The 11,682-nt window shown below is 35.5% G+C and overlaps 1 protein-coding gene across 1 annotated transcript; it reads right to left on the bottom strand.

Annotated features, from left to right (window-relative positions):
- Positions 1-1,133: 1,133 nt before the first annotated feature.
- Positions 1,134-10,320, bottom strand: LOC128107844 (peptidyl-prolyl cis-trans isomerase E-like). The gene is made up of 2 exons (XM_052734213.1): positions 10,258-10,320; positions 1,134-1,436 (listed from the first exon to the last, which is right to left on the bottom strand). The coding sequence occupies exons 1-2, from the start codon at positions 10,318-10,320 to the stop codon at positions 1,134-1,136; spliced, it is 366 nt and encodes a 121-aa protein (XP_052590173.1).
- Positions 10,321-11,682: the final 1,362 nt, after the last annotated feature.

Below are 11,682 nucleotides of genomic sequence, written 5' to 3'. Positions count from 1 at the left end.
AGCATATATAAAAAAGAACAAAATATAAAATAATAGAACCATCAAACCGAGAGGTCTAAACTTCCTCCGTTTTACAAGCTGGGTCTAAGTTTCAGTTTCTTAGACAAAGGCCTATTAATCAACAACACATCTGACATCAGGGACAATGCTTGTGTCAGCCGCACCATATCTCAAAGCATTGACCACATGAGGACAGTCCCTGCAGCCCTCCCCCAACGCGCCCCCCGCCTCCCCGCAAAATCTTACTGAAGTATGTCCAAAGATAAACAAAGATAAAAACAAAAACTAAAACCTCAGCTTATCAAAAACGTATTAATATAACTGCTGCCTGCTTAACCAATTATGTCTGAGATAACCTAACTGTTCCTAGAACTCCCCCAGCTATGCTTAAAAGGAGTCTGCATTCATCTCTGAATCACCATTTTGTACAAATAGTTGACCTGGCATGCTGATTGTGTCTGTGGAAGAAATGCTTTTGTTTTTGCACACTATTCAAGTTTGGGGTCTTCTTCAGTATTTCTCTGACCCTAACACAAACAATGTAATTGAAACTGAAATATAAGAAAAGTATGTATATCTATGGATATGTCATCCTTCTAGTCAAAATAACTGATTAGTTTTCAAAGTATATCATCTGTTTGCCTAAGTTAAAATGACTATGCTGAGTTGGATATATATCATACAACAGTTTAATTTTCTTCCATTCAGTTATTCAGTTTCTGGTATTAATGACATACTTTACAGAACTTTGGTTTTGAAAACAGGTATCAGAAGATGCCACAACAAAAGACCATAAAATAATGTAGAATTTCTTCAGTCTATCTGCTTAATTTTTTTTCCAACAGTACAAAAAAAAAAAACAGTATTTTTGTTTGTTTGTTTGTTTGTTAGCAAAGAAACCACCCAGTGGCTAAAGCCAGCCCAGGACAAACTGGCAGCACACTGCTTTGAGACCCAGCCACATCCAAAGAAAGAGCCTAGGCACTGCAGAGGAGCTGCAGCTAAAGAAGCTGATCCCAAAGAAGGGCTTGGATCACACACCACTGCTTCACAGGACCCAGTCAGTAACAGGGCCCTGGAGGCCAGGCGTCTCCATCGTCCTTGTCTTCCAGAGGTGGGAGCCCAGCCAAGCATCACATGTACTCTCCACAGTCCACGATGGTTGCCTTCTGCTTTGGCTTCCCATCCTTGCTGCCCCGAGCCTCAATCTGGACATCCAGGCCTTCAGTGATCTCCCCAAACACCATATGCTTGTCATCCAGCCAATCTGTCTTATCACAGGTCAGGAAGAACTGGGAGTCAGTGGTGTTTGGGCCAGAATTGGCCATGGAGAGAAGGCCTGGTCTTGTGTGTTTGAGATTGAAGTTTTCATCATCGAACTTCTTCCCATAGATGGACTTGCCCCCTGTGCCGTTGTGGTTTGTGAAGTCACCACCCTGGCACATAAACTGGGGTTATCTGCGTAATTTTATCCACTTTGCAAATTCACTTAATCAAGGAGCAATCGTGAAGGACCTTTTTTTTTTTTAATTATTATTATTATTATGAATTAAGCCTTGAGGGAAAAAAAATAAGAAAATATAGTTATAAATTCTGTTTTGTTCAATAAGTACTTACAGCATGTCATTGATCCCCCGAGGCTACAAATACGAACAATGTATAATTAAATGCCTAAGTGGTTTTTTATCTAGCAGCTGAATATATGTATATTGGTTCAAGTAACTATTTTTTTAAACCAAACATGAGGTATAAATTAAATTAGGTTTCCACAACTTATGTTTGTACTTTAAAAGAAAGATAAAATATTAAGAATTTTGAGGCTAAGGTGTGAAAAAAGAAAGAGTACCCAAATAAATTTCAAAGTCCAGAATAAATAAAATGTGAATAAGGCACTAATTAAGTCTGTTTGAATTAAGGCTGGAAGAACACATCTTAAATAAGGAATAAAACATTTTAAAAGGTACATTTTAATGTATGCATGGGTGGATAGGAAATGAAAGGAATTCCTAAAGGTAGAAGCCTTCAAAAAAAAGTGTTAATCTGGAAGAATTAGAAAGCAGTACCACTCCTCGACCCTTTGAGAATACTTGCTTCTCCCTGATGTTCTGGAGTGGAGACTTTAATGAGCTATTTGCACAAAGCACAGGAGACAACAGAAAGGTTTTTGCCAAGATCAGAGTCCCAGATTTAAGTCTAGACCCATAAATGGGAACTGAAAAGGGCAGGCTGATTGCTTGAACTGCAATAAATTCTCCCAAAGAATGAGTCATGTTAACTACTAATGATCTTCTCCTGGGGATTCCTAAATAAAACTACACACTCAAGCAGGGGATTTGAAACTACTTTGGCAGTCTACGCTACAGCTCTGTGATGTAGTTAAAGGGACATTCAACTTGGTGTGTGGCTTAATAGTAGGTAAAAGCCATCAAGATTAATTTTGGGAAATTTTATTTTAAAATTAGTTTGAAAAATATTCCTATGGGAAAACACCTAGGAACATTGAATTTCTCTAAAATACTTAAAGGTATGACACAATCCATTGATTGACCAGATAAAATTATAGTTCCTGAAATATGCAAATGTAGAAACTTCTAAAAAAAATTACCTCAAATACTACTCAAGGGAAACAGGGGATAAAGGCAATTGGTGCTAAAAGAAATTGTCTTCATAGGCCCAATTATTCAAAATCTGAAGCCCTCATCTTCTATATTATAGTTCACAAGATGGGGTCACTGAGGAGATGGCAAAGGTTTAAAGAGTCGTAAGTGTGGAAGTCTCACCCCTGGAAGGGGAGGAAATGTCACTGGACTCACGTCTACACAGTGTGAGGAAACTGAGGGCAGAAAGAATCATGCTAGCTTAGTGAACTCAACCCTTAGTTCCACTTCATCTCTAGACTGGTCTAGCCCTCAGGAGAGTGAGAAAGTTCTGTCATTTGATTGCTCCAAGCTAGGGGATTTTGTTATATCCTCTCACGATGACTGACAGGGGTGAGACACCTATTAAGTTGAACAAGGAAAAAAAAAATCAGTTTTAGAAAAGAAGATTATTTATTTAGTTTAGAAAAGAAAATTGTTACACTCAGTAGTATTGAGTGTAATAAAATACTGGGTTAATGAGAAATTGGAAAGTTTAGGCTAATGAAGATCCAAAGAATGTAACGTTGCAGATATAAAGAATATCATCCTTAATAAAACTGAAGTAATTACTCTGTAGAGGATCTCATTACTGATACCTGGTATTTAGATAATAAAAGGGAGATCAAAACTGTTGCCAACTAGATGGCAGAGAAGCTAATCACTCTGGTGCTGTAGTGATACTCTAAAGAAAAAAAAAAAAACATAAAAATCGATTTCTAGAGTACTGAAAAAGGCTGACATAATTCTCATTCTTAATTACCCAAAGGGGGATTCTGGAACAATGGACACAACTGAATCTAGATACTACAGATGCCATGCTCACTCCATGAGGCATGGGCTGGAGAAAAGGACACAGGTGATATGGAAGTCTGCCAAGTGAAGGAAAGTTTCTTCCTACAAATATCTTGTTGGAGTTCCTAACCAACTAAGCTTTACATAGCACAAAATAATAAGAACAGGCAAATGTTCACTTTCATAATGCACATAATAAGGATGCATTTTGAATGGAAGTCAACACATCCATAACTGAAGTTCCTTTTAAAATAGCTATACATATACAAGCAGTATTTGTGGAGATTTTAACATTGGATTCTTATTAGGATATTATGACAGAAATTTCTATTGTCATGAATGAATGATTCAAAGTAAGTAAACTTTGAGTACATCAGATAAATTAGGTTCAAAATATGTGAGATGCCCCCAAAGGGAAAGGGCTAGTGTCTTGATGGTGGAGGAATATTTTACTTTGCTTCTTTGATAGAGAATGAGGAGTTCTTAAGGGTAGCTTGCCTATAACTAATTATTTGAATTATGAAATGAGCAATCATGATCTCACAGCACGGGTTTTTTTTCATTTTTTACAAAATACTTAATTTCCATCACTCACAATTTCTATTTAAACCTTGCATATCTGCCCATTGGTTCCATTTTTTATGTAGGCATGTAAGAGGTGAGGGTTTCAACATATATTCAACACTGGCATGTGTCTTGGTTACTTTACAACTGCTGTGGCAAAGCACTGTGATCAAGAAAATTTACAGAAGAGAGCATTTAATGTTTTTTTATAGTTTCTGGGGGTCAGTCCATGACCATCATGGCCGGAAGCCTTTGGCAGGCAGGCAGGCAGGCAGAAATGGCTTTATAATCGTAGCTGACAGTTTACATTTCATCAACAATCAAGAATCAAGAAAGAGAAAAAGGTAACCGAGGTTTACTTGGATATTTGAAACCTCAAAGCCTACCTCCCCTGGCATAATTCCTCCAACAATATCTTGCACCTTAAATTCCTAATCTTTTCCAAACACTTCCATTGTCTAGGGACCAAGCCTTTAAATATATGAGTCTAAGGGGGCCATCTAATTCAAACCATCAAAAGAAAATAGAATTCTTTTTTCATGCACCTTATTATTGTTGGGTTTGTCTATTTGCTTTGCAGTATTTTTAATAATTTTAGAACTGTCTACACTTGTATATTTCAAGAGCTACCATTTTATCTAGTAGATTAGTAGATTGTGTCCCAGTTTCCCTTCTCACAACAGCTTTTCCTGCTCTAATAATTACAATAGAAAATATTTATTCTGCAAAATGTAATATTTCAAGTAAAAAGTTATGAAGTATAGTCCCATCTAGCAAAGTGATTTAATCTAAAATGGCAACAACACAATGATAGATAGCTATTGAATCTTATACATTTGAAAACTAGATCATATACTTCCGAAGGACTTGGGCCTCAGAAACAAAACAGTGATAAATGTGGAAATATTCTTAAGGTTAAAAACAAGCAAAGTAGCCTGCATTAAATTGTACTGGGTGGGGAACACGACGGAAACAATTCTAAGATGAAATTCTTGGCACTCTGTGTTCGAGGTTCCCTTTAAAACATAAAAGTAAAGATTTCCAGCTTTTCTTTTTACCAACTTAATAAAGAAAGGATTAGCATAAAATCTCCAGCCCTGCAAAATCACTCCACAGCAGGTGACAACAGCTGCATTGTGACATCTGATTCGCCTGCATGACAGGTGTGCTGGTGTTGTGGCAAGACAAGGTCAAAGGTCACTGCTGATGCTGTAACAGCTGGTGCTGAGGGACAGCATGAAGTCATTTTCTCTGTACCACTCACAGTCTTGTTTGGGGCTGATCTGACTTTGATCACTAAAGCTGGTTCTCCATTCTTCTAAGCAATGTTCTCAGCACTATGTCTTCCCACAGTGGCTTTTTATCCTTTGTCAACAAGAGTCGGCTCCCCTTACATGAAACTTAAAATTCTGAAGATTAATACATGCTAGTTATTACACAAAAGTTTAAAAAATTAACTCACAAGTAAATTTGGGCCTCAGAAACAAACAGTGATAAATGTGGAAATATTCTTAAAGTTAAAAATAAGCAAAAAGTAAATGAAACCTTCTTTAAGGCTTATATTCATATGAATCAAATAGTGTTGGTAATCCAAATCAATTAAATGGATATTTCTCCCAAACATCTTACATTACTACAGACATGCAGACATGGGATGTTCATTCATTTTTATCATAGATACATTTTTCAAAAATGATATTTATTAAGATAGTGTTTTACTTTTCATTTTCATGTTTTTGTCTACTCAAGAAAACTTAAAACTCAAAACATGAATTAGGTGTATATTTCTACTGAAAATTTATGAATATATTAAATATATTATAATCCTCTGACTCTGTCTCACATGGCTTCTCTGTCTTTCACTGTCTCTCTCCATCACTGTATGTGTCTCTCTCATCTCTCTCCATTGAGAGGGTGTGTGTGCGTGTGTGTGTGCGTGTGTGTGTATATGTGTGTGTGTGTGTGTGTGTGTGTGTGTGAGAGAGAGAGAGAGAGAGAGAGAGAGAGAGAGAGAAAGAAAGACAGAGATAGAGACAGAGAAACAGAGAGACAGAGACAGAGAGAGAAGAGGGTCAGACACACACTCACACACAAAGAGAGAGAGAGAGAGAGAGAGAGAGAGAGAGAGAGAGAGAGAGAGAGAGAGAGAGAGATTTGTTCTCATTGATATGGAACCCAAAAGTATAGCAGATAGGTCCCCAATGGTTTGATTAAAGCATGCACCACAACCTCATACATTTTTAATGGGTTCTGATAATTGAACTAAACTGTTCATGCTTTCAAGGAAAGAATTTACCTACTGAATTATATCTGCCTCCTCATTAGTTAACTATTTAAATAACGAGAATCTATTATTTGACATGAATAGATAAATTTACATAGTTTATAATTTCACCATTTTGATACTCAGTTTTTAGACCTGCTATTTATTAGATGCATAAAACTGGAATCACCTACAAACTGAAATTTAAATTGTACCTTTTATGATATCATCATTCTTCAAAATTTACAAATTTCAATTTTGTCTTGTTCCCTTACTCAGAATATGGAAATAATTCTCAGGTGTGCATGTGTGTGTGTGTGTGTGTGTGTGTGTGTGTGTGTAGAAATTTCTTTGTTGTGATTTTAATAATAGAAAACATATATTCTGTGAGCTTTTTCCATTTATATACAAAGAAATAAGTCTCTAGTCTAAAGGTCTGCAAATATCTTTCAGTGGTCCAGATAATACACATACTACCTCTTCCTGAAGCTCTTCAATCCAAACATTTGTATTACTTTACTTCTGAAGACTAGCAAAGAGCCCTTGAGGAATTCAGGTGTAGAAGCTTTTCTATTCTATAAAAAATGTCCACGCTAACTAGTGAAAGGGTGACTGTATGTTCTTTAGGCAGAAGTTAGGAGGAATCCCAGAGTTCATTTGGGTACATTTCCTTACATATAAGAGGATATTATGGGTAACTAGCAAATTTAACAGTGCTAATATGAACTGCTCTCCTCCAACAAAGAGGCTGGAGCCAGTGTCAAAAACCTATGGTTAAGCTTGCTACATGCAAAATGGATTTCCACTGAGAGGCTGTAATACTTTGTCACTGTAGCTTTGAAGTCGAGCAGGTAACAAAATAGCACAGAATGTCACTAGGTTGCATTAAACTGCCCAGGCTCTTTGTGAAGATAAGAATGAACCTCAAATGAGACACATGGAGTTTAAAACATGAAACATTGTGATCTTTTAAAGAACTCATAAAGAAGAATAGTGGCATAAAAAATAGAGCATAGCGAAGAAATGAAAAAAGAGAAAATGGATGCAATTTCTAAATGGGTGGCTTATGAGCCAGAATCAGCTGCAGGCATGTTCTGTTAGGTCTGAAAATGTTTAAAAAAATGTCACGAATATGACTACACCTAACTATGTTAAACTGGGTAAGCTCTTTGGTTCCACAAACAGATATTTGCTTACACCTGGCGTTATTTCCAGTTCTGAGTGAGCTGCCTACCCTGATCTCAGTGGAGTTTGTGAACTCAGACTGTAAATGCTCTCATTACCATGTATTTTCTTGAATTAACACCCACCATCTAAATGCTGCTGCTCCTCTTGGCTTCCTAGAGCTTTGCACCTGCACAGGTATAGAAGAGAAACACCAACACAAATTCTATAATCTTTTCTTTTCCCCTTTTCCATTTTCACTCAGAATCAGATGTTGTATTTAGTCCAAATCCTTCAGGGATTTTGTGAGTGCACTATTTCTGCGTGGTTAAACACTCCTGCTTGTCTGCTCCAGTGTCAGAGAAGTAGTTGACTTACTGGCAAGTATTAGTAGAAAGAGACTAAAAATCTTTCTATCCATGTTTGAATGCAGGGAGGATTTAGAGTGGTCATGATTTTTCTTTGGACTGGACTTTGGCCAGAAAACTATTATTTTTTATGGGTATGCTGAGAAATAGCTCAGAACAGCTGTGAGTACTAAAATAGAGACAGGAACTAACTTAATAGCATTTTTCGTATCCTAAAATCTCCCAACACCAAGCTGGAACTTTGGAAAAGTATTTATGAGTGAACTTCCCTGAATCACTGATCCCGCTTACAGCAGTCAGTGGTGTTCCCTTGGAGATTTCCCATCCACTCAGTTCACTCAGCCAAGTTTATGAGATGTGACAGCTTTGTAGAGCAAGGAGAAGGCTGCTATTTATACAGTAGAGAGTAAAATCTAACTGTAAACTTGAGGAAAGTTTTCGAAGTTTCCTTCCATTTCTCTAAGTTCTCGTGGTGCTTTTATGGGATGTCTCTCTGACATATATATTCCGATATTAAAACTAATTTTCTCTGTTAAGCAACAGGTACACAATAAAAAAATAAGTAATTGAATATTTTGAAATAATGCATTCTGCATGGTAGCACATAATGGCGTTGTGTACCTAATATGAAGAGAAGGTTATGAACCATGTTTATTAAATTAAGTATGACACAACTCCAGTTATTATAATAGCTAATTTCAGCTTAATTGTAACCAGGTATTTTTAATTATACCTCACACAATAGAACAAAGGCAAGGCATTTTCATGAAAAAATATGAGGCTTTTACCATTTGAAATTATACTTAAACTTGATTTTGTAAATCATGTTGGTTTTTGGTAGCAATATTTTATCACTATAGCTCATGTTATAATTTCTGCTTAAATTTATTTATATATATATATATATATATATACATTCATTCGTGTGTGTGTGTGTGTGTGTGTGTGTGTGTGTGTGTGTGTGTGTGTAGATGTAGGTGTAGGTGCATGATGTGCAGGTGTACAAGCAAGGTTGTGTGCCTATCTGTATATGCCTATATATATATGAATATATGTATATATACATATATATATATACATATATATATGTACATGGAGGCTAAAGATCATTCTCATGTGCCTCCCTGAGTGTCTCTCAAATTTATTTTTAGAGAAAAGAGTTCAGTTCTCACACTGAACCTTGAAGCCTAAAGGCCTGAAGGTTACTTCTGTCTCTGTTTCACCAATTGTTAAGATAACAGGCATGAACTACTGTGCCTGGCTTTGTTTGTGGGTGCTCAGAACCCAAATTCATATCCTCATGCTTGTGAGGAAATCACTTTACTGACTGGGCCATTTCCCAGTCCTTCTGTTCCAAGTTTTTATTTTTGTGTAAATAAGTTTCTTGAAAATGATAAGGAAATTTCCATGAAAGTAATCTTCTATTTCATGTCAGTCTTTCACAACAAATAGATACTTGATTTCTTTAAAAATATTTTCCTTGATTGGAATGTTGGTGCTCTAGATAAAACTCCATTACGAGGGACATATTAAAGTACAGCAAACTGCATCAACCACTACAAAAAGATGGGGTCTCCTCCTAGAAATATCAGAAGCTACACCCAAAAAATTCTAATGTAGGTATCTATCTACCTAAATATGATCTTAAAAGAGTATGACACAAGTAGTCATGCTAATACAAATGGGGAAAGCTCTTCAGGTATTAACCCTGAACAAAGAAATAGAGACACGAAAGCTGAGGGTGGGAGACATAGTCTTCCCTATGGAAAAGGAACAGGAACTGGTTATCTAATACCAAACGGTCAGCCCTGAAACATATGAAACATACATAGAAGTAATAATATGTTGCCTGAACATGCTGTATTTATGCAAACCTCTCATATACATATATATATATATATATATAAAACGTAGGTGTGAATATATATATTTAATAATATATATTTAATAAGCTCTATATAGCCACAATTAAAGAAAAAGGAGATTATGAATTTGAAAAAAGAAGAGGGTTCCATGAGAGGGTATGGATAGAGGAATGGGAAAAGGAAAATGTGTAACTATATTATAATATAAAAATAAAGTATTTTAAGAAAAATATTAAAAAGTTATGCCCATACCTACTACCATTATCTTGCACAAATGGTTTAATCAAAAATAACTGACTTAAAATTAAAATTTACTTATGCTTTATATTTCTTATTGGTCAAAGGATTGTTAAAAGGGTTTTGGAGCTTTAAAGTACTTGATAACTTGGAGAACTGGAGTAACTTTAAAGCACAAAATTTTGTATTGGTAACCTTTCCTACACTGTATGAACCTCAGCATTTTGAAAATATTAATTCAGTTCATCCCAATATCCCTGGCTCATGATGGGTGACGGCCATTTGAACTGTCACCCTTTATGACATGCAGTTTTGCCCTCAGTTAAATCTCACAATGTTGCTTAACTGTTCATATTCATTCTTACAGTCTTCATCCTTTTTCCTGAATCTGTTGTTACTTTCACACAGTGGTTGCAGTTTCCATTCATCGTGTTGAGCTCCTTAAGATATTTTCCTGTCTCTTCTGGGTTCTGGAACTCAGGACAAAGGTAGATCAAATCCTAATCTTTACCCATGGATACTTGATACTGCAGACATTCTGTCTTTTTTTCTGTTTTTCCTTGATTGTTTGATTTCATTTTCTCATCTGGTCCTTAGTCCTTTTCCTTGTTAATTTCTTTGTTTCTTCTACTGCCCATATTTCCACTTATCACAGTAATTGTTTCATTTTAACATAAATTTCAAAATGTAGACCACATCAGAGTTTTGTCCTTTACTGGTTTCTGGTGTTTATTTATTACTATGACCTTAAGAAAATATAATTTTTATTTGTGACTCCAATGTTCTTCTTAACAATACAGATACCATTTGAAAAGTGAACCTATTCACCGTAATGAGTATAATGCACCACAGTCAGAACAGGGTGTGCATATTCAAAAGCTTGCTTATTATTAGTAAATAAACTTGGTTTATCCTTCCATCTCACTGATATGACACTCCAATTTTTATAACACAAAGTATAAAATAATGTAGACTAAAATCTTATTATGTTATTTGAACTAGATTATCTTGATTTAGTTTAATTTGTAGGTTTTTTTTCTCCCAACCTCAAACTTCTACCAAAATAATTTTAGGAATATATCTTTGCTAACACATGGAATCAGAAGTTTATTATATCATAACTTTGAGGACTTTTCCTTTCAGATGTATTTTTTATTTCTGTTTTTTAACCGTTTAACCTGCTGTACCATTTAATCAATACATTTTCTATCTTTTTTCCTGCTTTGGAAAGCATTAATACAACTGAAAATTCTGTCATCTATATAATCTTCCTTTTCAGCTTATTTATATGTCAGGGTTCAATCTTATGTGACAAATACCACTTACCTCCATCTAAAGATGATAGAATAGAGACATACAAAGATGAAGTGTCTCACTTTGCGTTAAGTGATAGTGCCTGAAAGCAGCAGAGTCTGAACTCCAAAGGCAATTTGTTGCAGACTGCACTGCTCTTCACTGTACTTCTTTTGTTGCTGTTTTCACTATTTATTGCTAATAAGTATAACTATTATTTAAAAAGTATTCTTCTCTCCTGAATACTACACCTATTTTTATGTCTTCAAAACATGTTTCTGAAGACATTTAGATAGTATATCAAAAATGGCAAGTAACAGCACACTCTTCCTCTTCTACTCTAATACAGTTTGGAATTGTTAGTGTTAAAATCCTGGTATCAAAATCATTAACACTGAGTTCTGTTGTTTTTTTTTCTTCTAAACAAAATTCCTGTGTATCATTGTCATAAAATCTACTACACATGATGACAAGTAAGCTACCTCACATCTTAACTC

The sequence above is a fragment of the Peromyscus californicus genome, unplaced genomic scaffold, assembly GCF_007827085.1.
Source record: "Peromyscus californicus insignis strain IS unplaced genomic scaffold, ASM782708v3 Scaffold_12__1_contigs__length_115047231, whole genome shotgun sequence".
Classification (NCBI taxonomy): Eukaryota; Metazoa; Chordata; class Mammalia; order Rodentia; family Cricetidae; genus Peromyscus; species Peromyscus californicus.
The sequence above is the reverse complement of the archived record's forward strand: the minus strand, read 5'-3'. Positions and strand labels throughout refer to the sequence as shown.